Here is a 23,268-nt window from a genome sequence, read left to right as displayed (position 1 = left end):
ATATATAGCACTGTGTGAGTGGGTAGGAGCAGGTGCAACAAGGGATACTTTTTCAGTACAATTTTGTAGACATTGTATTCCATAAAATATATCTCTGTGGAATTTAGGTCTTTATTTTGCTATAAATTAAAGTACATTGTTACAGTGAAAGTTAAAAGCTTCCTGTAAACAATCTCACAGGAAGGGATTGAAAGGCAAAAATGCCTTGATCTAGAGCTGTTGGCCCCATCATTTACTCCATGTCCAAAGCCCTCTCTCTATGCAGAATCCAACAATACACATTTAGAGTCCTGACCCCACTTCCACTCTGATGAGAGAAGCTCAATTCATATTTCCAGGGAACTACTAGTATAATGGGGAACATTGGACACTCACCCAGGACACAGATATAATGATGATGAGATCCAAGATGTGATCATCCCAGGGGGCAGATAAAGTGAAATGAAGATGTAGGTCAAGGGAGTTAAGTAAATTGATGAATTGGAAGGTCAGGACATTTGAAGTACACATTGTGTACAGGGAAGTCTGCAAATGGGAGGGCAAGAATTAAAGTAGTTTGATGAATCAAGTACTAATATCCTTGAGAATGGGGAGCTATCTGGTTTATTTGGTGTGTGTATCTTTAAAGGATGCCTTATTGCTTACATCTTGAATATGTCTCCAGAACTGTCACCAAGTATAAATTGAGTTCAGCTCCTAGGGACTTGATCACTATTGTTATCATTTGCCTCAGTTTGAGCCCTCAGTACCATAAGATATCTCCTGGGTAATGGATACCCCTGAGCAAAGATACTTCATGGTGCCTGTGGTATGAGAGGCCCCACCAATCTGGGAACTTGCAGACTGTAAGCTAAGTGTTTACTTCACAAGTAAAGTATCCTGATGTGCCTCTGGGCTGTCAGTCAGTGAGAATACAGTTATTCATGGATATGTGCAGCATGTGCCACTCCCTCCATCAGCCCATTATTTCTCTAGCCCCGATTGTTTGCAATGATGAGCCATGGAAATTGACTTTATTGCTCTAATAGCCACACTATGCTCAGTCAGTCAGCAAGCATTTATTAAAACCTTTACTATGTTCCAGGTAATGTGAGCATGGGGGACATACAAAAAAGCAAAGACAGTCCCTGCCTTCAAAGAATGTACATTCTAATAGGGGAGACACTATGTAAATAACCAAAGAGGGGGAGATATTATATCTAGCAAGTCAAGGTAATTATGGGAGAGAACTTGGCCTATCTTATTTTTATTTGCTATTTAATTTTTTTATTATTTTAACATTCTTTTTTAAAATGTTGAGTTCTAAATTTTCTCCCTCCCTCTAGTCCCTACCCCATCTATTGAGAAGACAAGTCCTTTTGATAACCATTATACATTGTACGCTATCTTATGACTGATAAACTTCCTCTACCTCTCTGTGCAGGGAAAGATTCTAGGGAAAGATTCTAGTTACCTTTCATCCTTATCCACTTTAGCCCTATCTCTCCACTATTTGTTCCTTTAAACCTTCACTAACAGATTGCTGTAAATTCTTCTTAGATCTCTTTGTGTCTTTACAACTCTTGGTAGCCATGATCACTGACAACAGAAGGCCCACTACCCCTCTCCAGTTCTAGGTACCATCACATCCACAATGGGCTAAGAGGAAGAAGCAGCAACAAATTCCTTATTACCACTCCAAATCCCTGACCACCATTCTTTAGCATCCTCTCTTTCTTTAAGGTTCATTCCATTTGTCTTTATCACTCTATATTCAGTTAATTTCCTGGCTCATTCTCTCTCCGATCAATCAATAAGCTTTTATTAACCACTCACTATTCCAGCATTAGACCCTAGAGATACAAAGTTTCTCTGCTCTCAGGAAACTTGCATTCCATCAGGAGAGACTGTGTATACTACACACACACACACACACACACACACACAAATAAACCACATACTTTTTATTTTCAAGGAATCAGTACTTGACTACTTTTTTCTACTCTAATTTTTGCCCTCATATTTAGAGATTTCTCTATACATAGTGATGTTACTTCAAATGTCCTGACCTTCCAATTCATCAATTTACTTAGCTCCCTTGACTTACGTCTTCATTTTACTTCATTTGCGCCCCTAGGATGATCACATCTTGGATCTCACCATTGCCCCAAACTATCTTACTTGCATGATGGCAAACATCGAAATTTCTCTTGCTGATTGTAATCTCCTATCCTCTTATCCCTCCTTCAGTTTAATTTCTCCTTAATCTAACCTTCATCCTCATTTGGACCCCTAATCCCTCCACTCTCCTTCTTTCCCCATACTTCCATCCATCAGTTCTTTTCTGGATTCACTTTGATCTCTTCAGAGTCTTGATCTAAATTGACCAGTTCAATTCATTATCTTTTACTTTTGACTCCTTCCTCCAATCCTAGCAAGTTCATCCTATAAGCAATCACATCTTGATAAATATACCATTTCTTCTCTCTTCACTCTTAGCAAAAGACCTCACCACCTCTTTTACCAAGAAAATTGAGGACATCTGCCATAAGCTCCAGCTTATCCCCTGCTTGACCTGTATGTTATGCCCCATTCTGTCCTCCTTTGCCTCAGTCATTGAAGGAGATATGTCCTTTCTATTTTCTAAAACCAACTCTTTTATTCATACTGTCAGTACCATCTTTTCTCTCCTATTTGCTCCAGGAGCTTCTATCTTTTCAATCATCTCCTTTTTACCTCTTCAATCTGTCCTAAAAGATTGCCTCTTTCCTTGCCAGCCACATGCATGCCCAGGTCCAACCCATCCCCCTCAAATTCCCTCCTGACATTGGATCCTCCAGTTTTTGCTTCAAGATTCTCAATGATGGGAAACCCACTCCCTCCCAAGACAACCTATTCTCATTTTTGGACCACTCTGTTGGGAGTTTTTTTCCTGACATCAAACCCAAATTTGTCCCTTTCAAACTTTCTTTCTTTGCTCCTGGTTCTGAATTCTAGAATCCCACAGAGCAAGCCTAATCCTTCTTTCACATGACAGTCTTTCAAATATTCAAAAACTCTCATATGCCCTGCCTTCTTACCTCCACCATACCCCCTCCCCACAAAGTCTTCCCTTCTTCAGATGAAACATCCTCAGTTCTTTCGACCAGTCTACAAATGATATGAATTCAAGACCTTTCATTATCCTTGTTCCTCTATCCAGGACACTCTTTAGTTTATCAATGTTTGTCTTAAACTGAAATATCCAGAATTAAATATAATAAGGGTAGAAAAAAGGAATAAAAATTTACATAGTGCCTACTATATACCAGATACAGGGCTAGCATTCTTTTTTGACAAATGTCTCATTTGATCTTTATGACAACTTGTGAGAGGCTCATTATTCTCTCCACTTTACAGTTGAGACAACTAAGCTAGAGGTTTAGTGACTTGTTTAGGGTAACACACAGCTAGTTAGTGTTTGAGGTTACATTTGAATTCAGGACTTCCTGATCCCAGACCTAGAGCTCTACCCACTGGTGCCACCAACTTCCCCATATAATAAACCAGATGTGATCTAACATATGGCAGATACAGAAGGACTATCACTTCCCAATTCCTGAAAGCTATGCTTCTTCTAATATCACCCAAGATCACATTAGTTGCTCCCCCTTCCAGATTATACTACAAACTCACTGAACTTAAAATCCACCAGATCCCCATATATTTAAAAAAAAACACTATGCCTTTACTATTCTTTACTTAGGAAGTTGATTTTTTGAACCCCAATATAAGTTTTTACATGTATTCCTATTGATTCCCATTTTATGAGATTCTATAATCTATCCTATTCAGATCTTTTGAAATCTGACTGTCTTCCAGTATTAACTATCCCTTCTGGCTTTTTGTCATTTACAAAGGAGTATATCATCTGTGTGATTTTCCAAGTTATATTAAAATAGTACAGGATCAACCACAAATTCCTGGCTCACTCTGTTACGAATTGCCTGCCAAGCTGACTTGTTCAGTCATTTTCACTCACGTCTAAATCTTTGTGACCCAATTTTAGGTTTTGTTGGCAAAGATCCTTAAGTGGTTTGTCATTATCTTCTCCTGCTCATTTTATAGATGAGGCAAATGGAGTTAAATGACTTGCCCAGCATCACATAGCTAGTAAGTATCTGAGGCTGAATTTGAACTTGGGTCATCTTTTCCATAAGAATAATATGAGATTCTTTATCAAATGCTCTTCTAAAATCTATGTAAATTCTAGCTTCAACATTCTCTAATCCAACAGCTTTGAGGAAAAAAAAAAAAGAAAAGGAGATCAATCAACAATATTAAGTGCCTACTATGTACTGATCATTATGCTAAGTGCTAGATCAGCTTGATATGACCTGTTCTCTCAGAATCCTTGCCAGCACTGTATAATCACTTCTTCCTTTTCTAGACATTCAGTTACCATTTTTTTTTAATGATCCATTCTACAAAGTCTCTGGAAATCAAAGCCATGCTCATTAGCCAGCAGTTGGCTTACTCCTTTTTTGTTTTCCACCATTTTTTTTATTACTAACTCAGCCACCACACCCGCTACCGTTTTTAGTACCCGAGGATAGAGTTCACTTGGGCAAGACAGCTAGAATTACTTATCTCAATATCAACTGTTAACTATGTTTTTTTTTATCCCCCTGGCCTTTCTAGTTCAAAAGTCATTCTCCTTGACAGAGAAAACAGAAACAGAACAATGACGAGGAGCTGATCCTTTTTTTGCCTTAAGTCTTATTGACTCATTTGCTCCAAGCATCTTTTCCCTTTCATTCTTCTCTTTTCCTCAAAATAGTTTTTTTTTTTTTTAACTTTCGTTTTTATAATCTTCCATTAACTCTAAGCTTTAGGACTTCTGGCACTATTTTTCGGGATCATGCGGTGGTCCTGGTACTCATCTTCTCTAGCTTACAATACATCTCTCCCCCTTTTTATTTAAAAACTCTTAGAATCATCTCTATTGGTTGCCTCCATTTCCTCCCCTTCTACTCATTTCTCTACCTCAGATTAACTTTCGTTTTTATAATCTTCCATTAACTCTAAGCTTTAGGACTTCTGGCACTATTTTTCGGGATCATGCCGTGGTCCTGGTACTCATCTTCTCTAGCTTACAATGCATCTCTCCCCCTTTTTATTTAAAAACTCTTAGAATCATCTCTATTGGTTGCCTCCATTTCCTCCCCTTCTACTCATTTCTCTACCTCAGGAAGCTAGATGGTCCAATGAATGGAATGCTGGGTCTAGACTCAGGAAGTTGAGATTTGGCCTCAGATATTTAAGAGTGTCATTTATCCTTTGATTGCCTCAGTTTCTTTAGCTAAAAAAAATGGAGATCATTAAAGTACCTACCCATCAAATGAGGATCATTTGATTTTATATTTATAAAGTTCTTAGTACAATGCCTGGCAGTTAATTAAGATTTCCTTCCACCTTCCTTCCTTCTCTTCCTTTCTTTTATTCTCTCTTCTTTCTTTTCTGTCTTTCTCCTTTTCCTCTCCCCTTTTCTTCCTCTCCCTCATTAAAAAAATGTCTCAATTATAGCCCTTCTGCTTCCTGACCTCTTGATACAATTGACTATCTTCTCTTCCCTCTGTCTTGGACATTCCTCCTTCCTGCTTCTCTTCCTTCCTGGTTCCCCTTACCTATCTGAACTATTCTCAGTATCTTTTGCTGAATTATTATCCACTTTGAATTTCCAAGTGTTGTGCAGTTCTGGAGTTCCTTCTCTTTAAAGATTTAGGTTTTCTGTGTGTGGAGATTTTAGGGAGGACTAGCGCCTCTTATGTGAGGGCTTACTGAGTCCTTTTCAGGACTGCTTATCCACTTTTGGTGTCCATCTTCACTCAATTCTAACCTGTGACTCCCAGAAATTGTAGCATGTAAAACTTTCTCAAAAGATGGGCTAAACAAGGTAATCCATCTGTGAGTTAGAGGAGGATGTCTACCCCAAGTACGTAAAGATTTATCCTAGCAGAATGGGCAGATAAGGAAAAGATTTGTTCTAATGGTCCCAAAGGAGGGTGAAGCAGGTATTGTGGATCACTTAGAGTTGGTCAGACATCAAAAATGCCAAGGTCATCCATTGTATCCCAGGTCAGGGCAGGTCATTTGTCTTTTGTCCTGCCTTTTATGACTCTTGGAGAAAGAGTAAGGCTGACAACTTTGTATAGCTCTACCTCACTTAAATCTGATTCATGGGCAAGTCAAGACATCACCCATACCATTGTATGCTATTGGTCCTCCTTGAAAACAAAGGATGAATGGCAAGTAACAGATTTTCTGTCTTAGTGTTCTCAGCAACTACCATGAAATCTATTATCATTGCTGTACAGATTACACTTAGCTCAATGTATTTGGGCCTAATCTCTTTCTTAAACTTCAGGTCTACACCACCAATTGCCTTCTGGACAGAATCTTTATCTAGATGTCCCATAATTATCTCACATTTAGTATGTCTAAAATGGATCTTGTTATCTTTTCATCCTTTATCCCCCCTTCTTAAAACTTTCCTGTGGACATACATCAATTCTTCTGCTCCCCCAGGATGACAACTTTAAAGTCATCCTTGAGGCTACTTTCTTACTCTCATCTCCCAATCTAGTCAGTTGCCAAGTTTTATCACATCTTCTTTAATAATTGTCCTTTTTCTTTTCACTCACAAGGCTATGATTCTAGTTAATATTCTCATCATCTTTCATGAAGGCCATTATAAGAGAATCTTAATTGATCATTCTTCCTCATTCTTCTTCTTCTAATCCACTCATCATAGAGCTTACAAATTAATATTCTCAAGGCAAGGTTTGACTTAGGAGTCACCTATTCAAAAATCTTCAGAAGCTCCCCATTACCTCTTAAATAAAAAGACATACTACCAAATCTCTTCACGATATGTCGTTACCTTTATAGACAATACAGATTGCCCCCTTTCTACATTCTAGCCTAGTTGACCCACTAGTTGTTCTTCAAAGTGAATACATCATATCCATATTCTTTGCCTTTGCCCGGGAAGTCTTCCATGCCCAGAATATATTCCCTTCTTTTATTTTATCCCTTAGAATCCTTTGCTTCCTTAAAGGTTTAACTTGGGGATTACTTCCTAATTAAAGCTTTTCTTGGTTCTCCCAATTATTTGTGCTTCCCCCTCCTCAAATGACCTTGTATTTGCTTATTTGTAGCCATGTTGTTGCCCTCCAATGGAAAATATGTTCCTCAAAGGCAGGGACTGTTTCTTTTTCTTCTATATATTTCTAGTATCCATTATGTGCCTTTTGAAAAATCTGTTGAATGCAATTGAAGGAAAAGAGTCTGGAGTCAAAACTGGAGAATTTAAGGAAATTGATTTAGAATTATGGAAGTGGGTGAGGTTTTGTATAGGTCAGAGGGATAGCAAAGGCAAGAAAAGGCAACATGTGGAAAAAACAAATAGTAAGTTTTTAGTTTTTTGCCAAATTGGAGTTATTGTTGTCAGGAGAGTAAAGGATAGTGAGATGAGAATGTAAGGATGTACCATGTAATAGTGCAAAGAGTCAGAGGACTGGGGTTCAAATCCCATCTCTTCTACTACCCAGGCAAGTCCCTTCACTTCCCTGTGCCTCAGTTTCCTTATCTGGAAAATGAGGGGATTTGGATCGGGTGACTTCTGAGGCTCTTTTCAACTCTAGAAACATGGTCCTATGATTCTGTACAGAGTATTGAAATTATTCTGAAATTTAGGGCTCTTTTCCTATCTTGGGATACATGAAACCTAGAACCTTCATTGTGAACCCTCTCCAGATCTCTATAGCTCTCCTTGCCTGTGATAGAGAGGGAATGGTAGAAGAGAGGGGAAGGAACGCTTTTGTGGCTTTTCCCCCCAATGCTCCTTTCCAGCCTTGATCAGCTGCCCTCAGAATGAAGTTAGTGCCTTTCTTTTGGTCCAATTGACTGATATCTATTAGGGAAGCACGATGGGGTGGTGGAAAAAGCTCTGGCTCTGAGGAAAAATGACCTGGGTTTTATGTTCCACCTCAATGCTTAGTACTTGTGTCACTTTTGACAAATCACTCCTCATCTGCAAAGTACAAGGTCAAACTAGATGACCTCTAGGGTCCTTTTCAACTCTACATTTAGGAGACTAACAGAACCATGGCATGAGAGTATCTGATTTTCACAGCTTGTTGAGGGAGCAAGATGAGTTGATATCGAAAGTACTTTGTGGTTCTACCATTCTGAATTCTAGGATACTCCAGGGGAATGATCTGAGTAGAGAAAAAGAGAAGACAAAGTGTATAAAAGCCTGCCCAACTGGATTCTTATAAGCTATTGGAACTGCCCACTAGCTCGGCTCTGTTTTCTTTCTGAATCCAGGTGCAGAGAGCAACATACACACACAGAGAGACAGAGAGAAAAAGTGTGTGTGTGTGTGTGTGTGTGTGACACAGAGACAGAGAGAAAAAGTGTCTGTGTGTGTGTGTGTGTGTGTGTGTGTGTGTGTGTGTATTGGTTGGTTCAGGAGATAGGAAAGAGACTAGTCAACTATTTGTGCAACAATAATCACCTCAGAACTCACCAAAAATGGAGCCAGTACAGGAACTACGGAACTTCCCCAGCTTTTCCCTAGGCTGATGGATGGATACCAGCTGATCAGGTAGAGGGAGGAACCTATGAGAGACTTAACGTCCAGCCTGGCACCAGCCTGGCACCATGTCTTGCCAAGTACTCAGCTGCCATGTAGAAAGTCTTGCCTGGGGTTAGACAGGGGAGGATAATTCCTAAAGTATTTGAATTCCTTTTCTCACTGGCTTTATGAGCAAAGTTCACTTGGAATTTTCCCAAAGGGGCAAGTAGTTTGAATTGAGTCCTAATCCCACTTTTGGCATGGAGGGTGAGGGGAATTGTGGTGGGAAAAGCAGAAATGCAGGAGAGAGGGCTGAGCCCTGGCAGAATAGCCTAGCTTTCAGTTATTGGAAGCTTTGATTTGGGAAACAAAAGATCTGAGTCCACTGGCATCATTTCTGTCATTAGCTAAGTGATATGGCTTTGGGCAAGTCACTTCTTTCACATCCTTAATTCTAGCATCCTCTAATATTCTGGAGACATCAGAGAAGTTATGATTCTAGGTACACATTTTCTAAAACTGGGTTCTCTGAGCTGAAAAGAACCTTAAAGATCATCTCCAAGCCCTTCTGGGAAATATAGGTACCCTTTTCCTTCCTTGCCTTCTTCCATTCACCCCCCTACCCCAGGTTTTCAGGTTCTTTTTACATGTTACCCTCATCCATTAAATTGAGAATAGGGGATTCCCTTTTAGCTTTTTTGTGTCCCCAGCATTTAACCTAGTGCCTGGCACATAGTAGGTGTTTAATATTTTTTTTTGGACTGACTATTGATCCTAGTACCTTGGGTGTATCAGACAATAGGTCTAAAAGAAAGGGATCCCCAATCCCTCTGATCCAATAATGCTGGATCTCCTGCATCTTAGGAATCTAGATGAACTCAAGTGGATCTTAAAGGTCTCAATTTACAGATGAGAGCCCAAATCCCAGAGAGTAATGCATCCAAGATTTTACAGGGAAGGAGTTGGGGGAAGCTAGGATTTGAACTTGAGTCTGATAATGCCAAGTACCATTCTCCCAAGTTAGATGCTCTTCCCACTGCTCTGGACTGTCTCTCTATGGAGCCAGGAAATCTTTGACTCTATTTTCCACAGTTCTCAGGATCCAGTACCTACAATAAGAACTATAGGAAGAAGTAGTCAGGGGAAGGAAGAAGAAGGAAATAGACATGGTTAGCGCAACAGGTTCTTCAAAATCCAAAGCTTCTTTCAACTTCAACATCTTCATTTCTGTCCTGCTGTTTAGGACAAGCTACTCTGCTTCCCACACGCTCTACTACACAAACTCCCAGTAATGATTGTAAATATGTTAACATAGTGGTTTTATGGTCACAAAATACTCTTAGGAATATTGTCATATGTAGTCCTCACAATCTTGTGAGTGAAGTCATGTTAAGTGTAATTGTCCCATTTTACAGATGAGGAAGGTGAAACTTAGAAATTTAAAAATGATTTGTCCCTAAACCATCCAGCTAGAAAGGTAAAATCAAGACAGCACTTGATTTCAGCTCTTATGATTCTAAGTGGTCAATAATTGAGCCACAAGTCCTCCTCCTCCTGACTTCAGGGCTAATAACTCTATCCACTGTGCCACCTAGCTGCTCCTAGAAAGGTGGAATTTTTAGCTCAATAAGTATGGATAGTTTATCTACTTTATTTGCATATAGCCACAAGTCCTCCTCCTCCTGACTTCAGGGCTAATAACTCTATCCACTGTGCCACCTAGCTGCTCCTAGAAAGGTGGAATTTTTAGCTCAATAAGTATGGATAGTTTATCTACTTTATTTGCATATCAAATTCATTGATGTATTCTTTCTTTTGCTGATAAAAGTATTTAGATATAATTTTTCCTCTTAGGACTGCTTTGGCAGTTTCCTTATTTAATATATTTAATATTATATATAATATATATTTATATATTACAAATATATTTATTTTTTGTATAATATTTATACTTTTCTGCATTTGCTTGTTATGTTTTTATGCTCCCAAAGTCAGTTTTTATAAAGATTCCAAGTGCAACTGACAATATATATGCTCCTTTCTATTCTCATGTAATAATTACCAGAAATCTATCATAGTTAAACTTCTTTAAAATTCTATTCACATCTTTAACTTCCTTCTTATTTACTTTTGTTTACATTTATCAAAGGTTGAAAGGGATGCATTGAGGTCCTCTACTATTAGTTTCACTGTCTAGTTCTTCCTGTAACTCTTAACTTTTCCTTTAAGTATTTAGATACTCTGCTATTTGGTTCACATGTTTGGTGTTGATATTAATTCATTGTTTATGATGACTTTTGACATAATGTAATTATACATACAATAATAAAGTATAATGTATCCCTTTTAGTCAAACACATTTTTATTGTTGCTTTGTCTAAGATCACAATTGCTGTCCTTAACTTTTTGGCTTCCGCTAAAGCATAATAAAATTTGCTCTAACCTCTTAAAAAAAATAATAATTCAAGAGCCAGTGAGTCAGTATATCCTCCCCTATCCCCCCAAACACATGCCTTTTTAGATGATTACATGAGCTGCCCAAGGCTGCAAATTTTGTCACTTAGTGGCCAAGGTTCTGATTAGGAGCATCTCCCAATTTAACTATGATAGTTCTCTTTTGAGATTATTTTCTCAAATCTTTTCTAACTTTATATAAAACCTACCCTAACTTTCAGTACACTGGCATTGCCTTAAGAACCCAGAGTCACCCCCAAGTGATGGATAAGGAGGATCGACCAAAACTTATAAAGATCAAAAGATTTGGACTCAAACCTCTGAGGTCTCTTCTCACTCTAGAGCTATGATCCTATTATTCTCATTGACTAGTCAAGTGATGAGTTAAGTGCAGGGGTGGAATGATAGTAGGACTGAGGACTTTGGGAAAATGCTGATATTTTAGATACAGGCTGGTCAAGTCTTGAGTCTTTTATTACTCTTTGAGAGAAAGGGAAGTACAGAGTAGAGATGGGAATGGGTAAGCAGGAGGTGAGAGTAAGATGGAGCCTTAAAGACCTGAGTCGGAGACATCATTGTTTTTGTGGGCTAGAGGAGGAAAGGGGTTGATGCAAAGGACCAAATCATGAAGAAAAGTCCCAAGACCATCTCTCCAAAGGTCTAAACAATTGTGGGCAAGGCTCTTAATTGAGGTTATGTTTCCAAAGCCAAAGGCAATGGGACAGGATCCTGCTAAGGATAATCTGAGAACGTGGGCCACCTCTCCTGAGCATCCTCCATTAAGCCAAGCCCTCTGTCTCGCAGGTGTGAATGAGGTGGACTATAGTCTCTACCCCAGCCGGGAGACTCAACTTCGATGGCTGAATTACTATCTGCAGGCCCACAAGCAGCTCTGCAAGGAAGGCTGGGGTGGAACAGCTGTGACGCCCAGAGAAGTGGAGAAGCTCTATGTACAAGTTAACAAGTTTGCTCTGGTGAGAGAAAGTAGGGAGTACTGTTCACCCAAGACTGACCACAGTGTGGTGGGAAACTCGGAATGGGGGAGGATGGGGGGAGAGAGGGGAGAAGAAACATGAGTAAACGAATTGGGTAGACCTGGAACTCCAGAAACTTTGTCTAAGCTCTTCACCAAATGGAAAATATGTGGCTGCTTCGGGCTGCAAAGTCATCGGGTCTATATGCCTCTGCTTTTGAATGGCACTGCCCCTATTTCATCTCCAAGAAATCGGTTTATCTACTTTCTTGGGAAAGGGGATTCCTCAACAATGTTCCTTAACTACTGTTTTTAGAAAGGCCATTGACACCATGTGACCCACAGAGGAGAAAGTTATTAGGACCAATGGACAGAAGTTGCTGGGAGTCAGACAGGAGGGCATGAGCCAATCGCAGTTGCAAAGGGGACAGTACTCTGACAGCTGCAGCCTGTGCCCTCAGGAAGCATCTGCTCTATTTGTACCCTGTGGGGGAGGGAGCCTAGAGTGGCCTGAGGAAGATACTCATCCCCGAGGGATCACAGGATTTAGAACTGGAAAGGGCCTCTGAAATTTTATCCCCTCATTTTGTAAATGAGAACTCAGATCATGTAAAGTGAAATGACTCATCAAATAAAGAGCAAAGTTAGCAAAGGAACCCAGATTCTCTGACCCTACCTGTTGTCAGGAGGATTTACCAGGCTGATGTCGGAAAGACCCCAGAGCCCAAACTCTTTGCTTCTCCCAGCCTGGCTAGGAGTCAGCTTTTGGTATTTGTCTTCAGTTCTAAAGGGTGGGTGTTGGGGGAGGGAAGGAGGAAACCACTCTGACCCTCTCTGCTTCTTTCCCAGGCCTCTCATTTTTTTTGGGCATTCTGGGCTCTCATCCAGAACCAGTTCTCTACCATCGACTTTGACTTCCTCAGGTGAGTGGGCAGAGGACAAAAAGAAGTGGGCAGGAACAAAGATGAGAATGGAGGGTGTGGTGGGAGAGAAGTTCCCTGTCCCAGGAGGGGGTGAACCAAGGGACTTCGTACTAACTTTTCCCCATCCAAATCTTTGGCCTCTGCTTCCCCATTTGTAAAATAAGGTTGCCCTGGAGAGCTCTGGGAAGACCCTAGGAGAGTGAGCCAATTGAGTTGGAACAATACTACCCTCTTTGAAAATCCCCTGCTCCCCCCTCCTCTCCAGTCCAGGAAGACTCCAGTCTTCCTAAGAACCCTCTGAGCCCTGGCAGGGAGTTTCTTGGCCAGCTCCCAAACTAGTGAATAGAATACTATCATGGCAGCACTTTAGCCCTCATGAGAGCTTAACTGATTATGAAAGATCCCGGGGAAATTGAGGCTCTGGGAAAAAGAGAGTGACTTATCCAAGATCACAGTTAGAAAATAGAGCCAAGATTCAAAGCCAAGTAAGTGGACTTCAGATCTAGTACATTTCCCTGCTGTTTGTTACAGAAGCCATTCATGGTCCTCTAATTCATTCCCAGAGTTTAACCCAGCCATCCTAAAAATCCATGTGCTTTCCCCATCGCATGATAGCGCTTCCTTGCAAGGAGAATGAACTCTTGATTTGGATCAGAATGGAGGGTAACAGAATCCCAGAACTGCCATTTACCAGCAAGCTAAATCACCTCACCTACTCATAGATTTAAAGCCAAAAAGAGATAATAGAGGATGTTCCTCCAACCCCTCACTTTATAGATGCGAAAGCCGAGACCTAAGGGGTCACTATGTGGTAAGCAGAGTCAAGAAAAAAATTTGAACCCAAGTTCTCTTTCTTCCGTCTCATGCTGTCTCTTGATATGTCTGGGCCTCAGTTCCCCAACTGGGAAAATAAAGGATTTGCCAGATGATCTCTAAAGGTCCTTTCCAGACCTGTCACTCCCAGATCTATCTGAGAATCAACTTAAGCACATTCCAGTGCTCTTATCAGCCTTCATCTTCTCCCCCATGATGAAGAGTATTTCCAGTTAAGGTTCAAAGGTCTTTGAACCCTGTCCATCCTTGCTGCTGATATATGGGGGGAGAAAGAGGAAAAAGGAGAAATGCTGCCGGGACCCCAAGCGTGGCTCGGCAGGATAGGTAACCTTACGCTAGGGAGGTTGTGGGGAAAGGTGGAACTCTTTTTTTTTTTTTTTTAAATAGAATTTTTATACATATGTGTATATATGTATCTCCCTACATATATATGTAGATATATATGTATAGTGTGTGTATATTTTATATTTATTATATTTATATAAAATATATGTTTATAATATAAATATAAAATAAATATAAATAATATATTTATATAAAATATATATGTAAGTACATTTAAAATATACATTATACATATATAAGTATATACATTCTAGGTATATGTACATATATATGTACATATGTGTATTTTATATGTAAACATATACATTATATATAAAATATATAGGTATATACACATCTAGGTATATATACATATACCTATCTACACACATATAATGTGTGTATATTTTATATGCAAATATAAACATTTTATATATAAATATACATCATATAGATATATAGATACACATATACCTACCTACATATATTTGTATGTATTTTATATTTATATATATATATATAAATATAAAATACATACAAATATATATATATACATACAGATAGAAATATATGTACATACACACATAGGAAGTTCTATATCAGCTCCGCACAGTGGGGAGAGTGCCAGAGCTGGAGTCAGGAAGACTCGCCCTCCTGAGTTTGTCTGCCTCAGACACTAGCTGTGTGACCCTGGGCAAGTCACTTCTCCCTCTTTGCCTCAGTTTCCTCATCTGTAAAATGAGCTGGAGAACACTCTATTAATAATCTTTGCCAAGAAAGTCCCAAATGGGGTCCTAAAGAATCAGACACAAGTGGGAAACAGCACACATCACCCCAGCTCTGCATCCCACGGTCTCATTGGCTAATAACTGGTTCTGGGCATCCTATAGATGTACGTTCTCCCATAAGTCAACCTGAGGGTGTCAGTCAGGTCTAGCTGTGTGTATCCTTTGGGCAGAGCACACAAGGGGGCGCCATTTTCAAATCTTGATCAGGCTCCGATCCCGGTCCCATTAAGTCCCATAAGTGGAAGGAACGGTCTCTCTCATTCTTGTAGATAAGGACCTCAGGGCAACTGACTTGCTGAGCATCCCACCAAGAATCCCGTATCAGAGAAAGAATTTGAACCCAGGTCCTCTGACCTCAAACCCGTAACTCTAGGGCTTTCAGGGTCTTCCCTGGAGGACACCGAGAAGGGAAAGATTGGGAGACTTATCTTGGAAAAACATCCATGAACCTGGCGATCCTATATTCCAGGACTTGGGAAAATGCCTGACACGCAGTAAGCATTTAATAAATGCTTTACATAAATAAAACTTACTTAAGGAAATGCCTGACACGCAGTAGGCATTTAATAAATGCTTTAAATAAATAAAACTGACTTAGGGAAATGCCTGACACGCAGTAGGCATTTAATAAATGCTTTAAATAAATAAAACTGACTTAGGAAAATGCCTAACATGCAGTAAGCATTTAATAAATGCTTTAAATAAATAAAACTGACTTAGGAAACTGCCTGACACATAGTAGGCATTTAATAAATGCTTTAAATAAATAATAACTGCCAGCACTGGGAATTTGAACCCTCCTTACTGATTCCAAGTCCAGAGCTCTCCGAGACTGTGCTGAGGTACCTGACACTCTCCTAGGCTTCCCCCAACTTGCAGCGCTAAGCCATAGATTGGAGTTGTGGATTATAAAATGAAATTGTGAACTCCAAGCTCTGACACTGGGAGAATGTCCATGAGGGCCTGAGATTCTGGGAGCCCCTCGACTTCCTCCCTGATACTGCCCCCTACTCCCTGTCTCCTGGCAGATATGCGGTGATCAGATTCAATCAATACTTCAAGGTGAAGCCTCAGGTGTCGGCCTTGGAGATGCCAAAGTGACCGGCCTCCCGCCCTGTCTACCCAGCCAGACCTGCTCTCCTCAGGGCTCCTGCTTGGCTCTGGGGCCTGTGCCTAAAGGGCCGGAGCAAGAGAGGGATGCAGGTGGGGTCTCTCCGGTGGGGCAGTGGAGAAGCCCATGCCCTGTGCCACCGACCCCAAATTAAAGCCGCCGTAGACCTCGCTCCCCCCCCCCCCCACCCCCTGTCTGGCTTCAGCCTCTGAGGCTGATGGAACCAGCTCAGGGTACCCTTCCCCTTCCCCTTCCCAGACTTTGGTGGGGGGGAAGGGGAGTGCCTGTAGAATACCAGGGATGACCAACCTTCTAGAACAGGGACCAAGATAATCAATGGGAACCCCAGGATTCCTCCAAAAATCACCCTACTCTCATCCCTCTTTGCCATCAGGGGTGCCTTATTTAAGTTTTGGAGCCTGCTCAGCTTGGGTAGAGTGTAGAAAGGGCTCCTTTCCACTTCCAAATGCCCGTAGATTCTCTAATTAATCCTTCCCCCCCCAATTTCCCTACTTTTCCTAAGCAGAAAGTGATGAATTCCCTTCCCTTCAACTAGCCACATCCCAACACCCCATATGTGTGGGTGTGCTTATCTTGGATGAGGGGATCCTCCGTGGGAAATGCCCCCCCCATCAGCAGCCTTATCTGATTTCCCTGGCACTGCTTCCACTCTTACTTTCTCCAGCCCCAGTTTCTGGTTCCTAATCTCACCCCACCTCCAACCTAGTTCCACTATTCCCCACTTGGGTCCTGGGGCTATGTCCTCTACCCCATGGCCAGCTCCTGTTGCCTTGAGAAGGCCCAGTGACTAGAGTGCTGAATATCTCTCTCCCAAACTGTCATCGTAATTGCCTGGGGGAATCATGGGGTGCTGTTAGCCAAAGCCTAGGTCAGTAAGTCTCACTGACCTAGATCCCACCCGCAGCCCCCACCCACCCATCCAAGATGCCTACTTAACCTTGTGTTTCTCTTGCATACACTGGACCTGAATTAGGGGACCCTCTCAGAAGGTCAGTCCTGGGCAGCAGGGAAGAGGGGACATACACCAAGAAGCAGAGGCCCCAGGAGAACCAGGGAATGGGCCCCTGGTTAGGACCTGACCTGAATGTAGGTAGGGGATGTCCTGACCTCCTGAATTCCTTCACCAACCACCACTCTCCCTTAGACAACAATTAAATCTTTCCCCAGTCTCCTTTCTGACCCCAGGGCTCCTGGGGTAGGGTGGGGGGACCCTTCTCAGCTCTGGCACATAAAACAAACTTTGAGATTCAAAATGACTGTGGTTTTGTTCTCCATTAAAATGGCCGCTTCTGGTTTCTGGTGCTGTTCACTCTTGGTCTGAGGGGTCATTCTGTTGGCATTATTAGTTTGGGTCAGAGAAGGGCCATCATGGCTCTTGAATTGTTGGGCTGCCAACTCAACTCCCCTTTGGATGCTGGGAATACTGAGGGACACCTGAAAGTTTAGGGAATGGTGGGTGCTAGTAGGTCGTGACTTATTCCTATCACCAAAATATTATCTCACTGAGCCTGGCCAACTGAAACCGTCTCAAGCCAAGCCCACATAGGACCAGTCTACCTCAACGGACCTAGGTGACTGGCAGGAGGTTACCCCGCTCCACAGTGCCGAGCTACAGAATGGAGTACTTAGGTTGGCAAAGCTGCCTGGCTGTGAGTTTGGCCACAATTTAAATGGGGACGGGAGAACCAGACTTGATTCTGAGACCCAGGTGCGTGATTACAAATCTCAGCACTAAAAGGACGTTGGAGATCAGTCTGTCCAGTGATTGTTGAAGGGCACAAGAGCCTGCAAGGATTTTCTGTAGATGTTCAGGAATTGCATACACAGGTATTATAGCAAAAAAGTAATAATGGACGGTGAACAACAAAAAGGTTTCAGAACCATTAGTCTAACTCAGTGGTTCTCAAACCTTTGTTCTCAGTATCTACATGTTGTTAAAAAAAAAAAACTATTGAGGATCTGTTCAGAGTTTTTGTTCACATGGGTTATATTTATAGCTACTTACTATATTAGAAATAAAAAATAATTTTGAATTTGTAGACCTTCTGAAAGGGTTTCAGAGACCCCAACAATTCTTTGGACTACACTTTGAGAACCACTGGACTCTAACTAATATATGAGGAATAATCTCTAAGGTATTACTAGCAACTGGTCACTCAACTTTTTCCTTGAAGACTTCTAGTGGGAAACCAGCTGCTACCTGAGGCAGCCATTTGTAGTCTTGGCTATCCAAGTGTGTCCCAAACTTGAGAGTTTGGAAACTTTTCCCTTACATGGAATAAAACTGCCTTCCCACAACTTCCACTGATTAAAGTGGAAGTTCTTTCTCCCAAGGTCAAGCTCCACTGTTCCCTCTCTTAACATAACAGCCCTTCAAGTGAAGACGATCATTTCCCCAGTTTTTTTGGGTCACAGTTTTTGCCTTTTTTTTTTTTTTTTTTTTTTTTTTTAAATGATGCTCGTGGGCAGGATCTTGAAGCCCTTAAGCACCTTTCTTGAACCTGGAGCTTTTTGGTCTTTTTTCTGAGATGCTACTGGCCCTTCCACCAGGAAGGAAAGGGATCCCCTGCAGAAGCAGAGATTGAGGTGAAACATCTGGTGGCACTTCCAAGCTGGCAATGCAGCCACTGAGATGGGGAGCTGGGGAACGTGGCGGGGTCTGTCTCCTCCTTGGACGTGGTTCGGCTCCTCCTAGTTCCCCTGCCTGGTGACGGGGAGACGGACAGATGACCTCTGGATGGCCCTGCTGGCCTTGGAGTCCGGCCATCCCTTTTCTAGATATTCAGCTCCTCCTCCCAGAGGCCAGCAGGATAGAAGAGCAGTAACTTGTAAGCTGAAGCAGGGGGCAGGGAGAAGCGCTCTCTGTGGCTCCTTCCTGCTGGGTTCTCACCGCCCTGCCCGCCCAGCCCAGACTGGCTGCTTCCCGGCCACCAGGAAGGTGCCCGCTCAGGCCCCTCCCCCAGGCAGCAGCAGCCACCTGTCTGGTGGACTCTGATTGTTTGGCTTCTTCGTGTAAAAATACCAGGAGCGCCATGGTAACTGCTGGTGACGTCACCCAGCAGCTGGGGCCTTCTTAAAGGTCACGGCGATTGGGGAGCAGCAGGACTCCAGGTCCCAAAAGGCAGCCTTTCCTGGATCGAGCCCCAGCACCGGGGTCCAGTAGAAGCTTGGAGGGTCTGTGGGGGGTTGGGATGAGTGCCGAGGTGGTGCCGGAAACGTCCGTGCCTTCCCCAGAGGTGGGCAGTCAGAGGGGCTGCCAAGGGCCCGTTTGTAGCCCGAACACCCCTTTTCCCCTGGCTCTAGGAGCCGTGCTGCTATCTCTGTTCCCACCAGAAGCCCACCTCCTCATCCAGCCGCCTCCCACCTACCTACCTCCAGCAGCAGCTCTCCCCCAGGGGGCAAGGATTTGGGGTGGCAACTTTTGGCTGGATCATCCCTCACCAGCCAAATATCTATCACCCCAGCAGGGAAGGAGTTAATTACGTATGGACACCACCCCACTTTCTCCTTTGAGAGAAAGAAAAATATTCTCAGAATCAACCCAGGAACCAGGCAGGGCCTGAGCTGGACTGGATAGTACCTACCCAAGTCTTAGGGTCCTCACACACTTTTCATTTTTTCTCTACCCCCTCTCCCCCCCTCTTCCTACATCCAGGTATGTAGCTGAGCAAAACACTTTGAAAATATCACAACCACCTCAGGGGAGTTAGATGCTATTATCCCCATTTTTCAGGTGAAGAAACTGAGGAGTCAGCAACTCATTGACTTCTCTAGGTCACTTAGATTTCCCTGAGCTCTGTCCAGTGCACCACCTAGCTGGTTTTTAGCTGCCCAGGTCCAGGCTGTAGTTATCGTGCTAATATAGAGGGAAATGAGTTAGCCTTTGCTCCTCTCTCTGGCTGGGATCCATGACTGAATTCCAGGAGACTTCCATCTCCCACCTCCCCCCCATTCTGGGAGCCAATAGGGGTGAGGGAATGGGGGGTGGACGTGGTCAAGGGCTCAACCCAGTAGTAATTGAACTGAAGCACTTAGGGTCATTGTTTCCATGAGGTCAATCCTGGGACTGAGCTAAAAGCTCTGCCCTCCAAGTTCCTTGCATTTTAATAGGATTCTGTCCAAATAGCATGGCCCCATTTGTACAACATTCTTACCTAAGGCCATTGGGGAGGTGGGGGGGGGGGGGGGCAAGATGAATCATTTCCCAGCAGGCCTTGGGTAGCTCCCTCCTCAACAAGGAGAGGCCACAAAAAGGATTCGAGTTCAGGTGAGTCTTGACTAATGAGCCCTGCAGTCCCCAGCCCCTTTAGGGAACAGCTGCTCCTTACCTGGGAATCCATTCCCACCTCTTTAAAGCAGGAGGGTGTGGGGAGAGAAACAATAATGGTGCCCAAGTGGCATAAATCAGAGCTTCGCCCCAAGGGTTCCAGGTCCCTCAAAAGGAACGAGCACAACACAAGTCCATGTGAAGGTTGAAGCAGGACCCTGGGGGAGCGAGAAGCGGCTGCCAGCTCTGGGGCAGAGATCTGAGAGCCAGCAGCCCGATGACTGGGAGATGCCAGCGGCAGTTTCTCATCGGGGCACCAGAGGGCAGAAACCGCAGCTGTCTCTTCTCTTCCATTCTCCTTGTGAAGGAGGCAGACTCCAGTAGCCAGGGCCTCCCGGGGCAAGTCCAGCAGGAAACCAAGAGCTAACTTACAAAGCCAGGGCATGAAAGATGGGCTCCAGCCGGCCCCTCGCCTCCACCAGGAGACCACAGCGAGCGAAGGTGGCCCAGGCTCTGGGGAGCATCCAAGCCAAGCCTGTCATTTTAGAGAGACTGCTGCCCACCATCACGCAGTGGGTGGTAGGGCTGGGACACAGACCCGGGTTTCTCACTTTCCCCAACCACAGCCCGCCAACTCCTTAACGCAGGAACCAACTTCTAAGTGATATAATTTTAGAAACTAGAAGGGAATTTATGGGTCATCCAGTCTAGTCTAGTCTCCCACCCAGAGGAGGCTCCTGCTCTTTATATTTAATGTCACTTTCAGGGATGGAGAGCTCACCACCTAAAGTGACTGACCACTGGTGGGACAGCTCTTAGGAAACTGTTCCTTAAACCAAACTGAAACTGTCTCCCTAACTTCCACTTCTCTGGTCCTGGTTCTCTGGCGTCGCTTCCTCTGAGGAAGGAGTAGCCGGTTGGTAGAGTGGAAAGAATACTAGCTCTGGGTCAGGAAAACCCAAGTTCAAATCCAGTCTCAGACATTTCCTAGCTGTGTGACTCTGGGCAAGTCACTTATTCCAGTTTTCCTCAGTTTCCTCATCTGTACAATGAGATGAAAATGGCAAACCAGCGCAGTATCTTTTGCTAAGAAAACGCCGAATGGAGTCGCAGAGAGTGGGACATGACTGAGATGGCTCAACAACAAACAGCTCATACTCCCCCAAGTCTTCTCTTTCTCAAGCTAAACATTTTTAGTTCTTCCAAATAGTTCTCATTATAATATGGTTGCTAGATGTTTCCAGCTAGCCCTGGATGTGCTGATTCATCAATGTCTCTCTTCAAACATGGCGCTCAGAACAGAATACAAAATTCCAGCTGTGAAGAGTATGGGCTGATTACTTCCCAGTTCTGGCTTCATTCTTTCTTGATGAAGCCAAGATCACATTCATTTTTCCCTGGCTGCTGGATCATATTATTGGCTCCTATTCAGTTTGCTATCAATTCCCTAGGTTTTTTTTAATAAGGGTATACCAATTATATCTCACCCTATATATATGTGTGTATACATATATATATAGGATGATGTATATCATAGAGAATGTCATATCTATGTATATATCTAATGATATATCTAATTCATATATATATATGTAAAATATAGGGTGATATATATCTTAGAGAATATGTCATATATAATATGCATATATCTAATAATATATATAATTTATATAATATTTATATAATTTATATATATGTTATATATATATAATTTGTTTTGTTTTGCTGAGGCAATTGAGTTTAAGTGACTTGCCCAGAGTCCTACAGATAGGAAGTGTCTGAGACCAGATTTGAACTCAGGTCCTCTTGACTTCAGAGCTGGCGCTCTACCCACTGTACCACCTAGCTGCCCCGCCTATATTTTTTAACCCAAGTGCCCTGAGCATGTGGTAAAGGCCCTGGAAACATAGGTTCAAAAATGTAGATCCACTGAGTCCAATCCCCTAGTCACTGATAGGTGAGGAAGCTGAAACTCAGAGAGACTGAGCACCTTTATTGAGCGTCACACAGCTAAGAAGTGTGTGAGGTGAGATTTGAAACCAGGTCTTCCTGATTCTTAATCCTGTCCATTACTAGTTGGTCTCTCAGGTCTCAAGAAAGCTCAGTTCAAATACTGCTTATGTGACTATGGGGAAGTCATTTTCTCTGAGCCTTGTTTACTCAAATGTAAAACAGCTCACTGTGATTATAAATATTAGCCACCTAACACGGTATTAATGGGAAGAAAGTGTTTTGTAAAAAGATGCTATAGAAATAGAAATAATCCCAGCTAAATTTCATCTTGATTCAACATATTCTTTTAGGCTAGCAATATCTTAAAAAAAAAATTCAGATATAGCGTATATTAGAGATCCCTCTCAACACAGGCCATTTGAAAATTTGATAAAAATGCTATATTTTAATCCAAGACAATGATATCAATCTTGAACTAGCAGACTAGAGCACTACGGCACACCACTGGAGACATCACTCCAGGTTGACATTGATCCCTTAAATCATGCTTTGCAGTTGTTCAACCAGCTATAAATTAACCCATCTAGGCAGATGTTGTGTCACTTTTACTGCAAGATTTCCACTCCTACCCAATGAGCATTAACTCTCATCTCGGGAGACTCAGTAGGTATAATCTCTCTTAGGTCCACATCAGAACATAAAAATGTTAAGAGCAGGGAGAGATTTCAGAACTCATGGAGTCAACTTTGGGCTTGAGAAGGATTTCATAGATAGTTAAATCTAAACTATTTTACAGATTAGGAAACTGAGACCCAGAGAACTGACTTGCTTATGGTCACATAGCTAGTGCTTCAGAGTAGCAAGACAGGGAATAGAATCCAGGTGTCCTGAATTTCAGCTCTTTCTATTTATATACAACTTGTTCCTGGTCTAGGAGTCCTCTAGCATGAACTCTGAGTGTAGTAGTGGTTCAGTGGGGGAATATTTGCCTTTTGTTCATAGGAACTTTTTCCCCTGATCA

General features: G+C 42.4%; 1 protein-coding gene across 1 annotated transcript in view; it reads left to right on the top strand.

Annotated features, from left to right (window-relative positions):
- Positions 1–17,336, top strand: part of ETNK2 (ethanolamine kinase 2) — a 30,771-nt gene extending 13,435 nt beyond the window's left edge. Inside the window, exons 6-8 of the mRNA XM_031937187.1 lie at positions 11,858–12,027; positions 12,876–12,949; positions 15,924–17,336. Coding sequence (XP_031793047.1) covers positions 11,858–12,027; positions 12,876–12,949; positions 15,924–15,996 — 317 coding nt within the window. The 3' untranslated portion in view covers positions 15,997–17,336. The remainder of the gene's footprint in view (positions 1–11,857; positions 12,028–12,875; positions 12,950–15,923) is intronic.
- The last annotated feature ends 5,932 nt before the right edge of the window (positions 17,337–23,268 follow it).

Source organism: Sarcophilus harrisii, chromosome 4 (assembly GCF_902635505.1).
Source record: "Sarcophilus harrisii chromosome 4, mSarHar1.11, whole genome shotgun sequence".
NCBI classification, from domain to species: Eukaryota; Metazoa; Chordata; class Mammalia; order Dasyuromorphia; family Dasyuridae; genus Sarcophilus; species Sarcophilus harrisii.
This window is presented reverse-complemented; position numbering and strand designations above follow the sequence as displayed.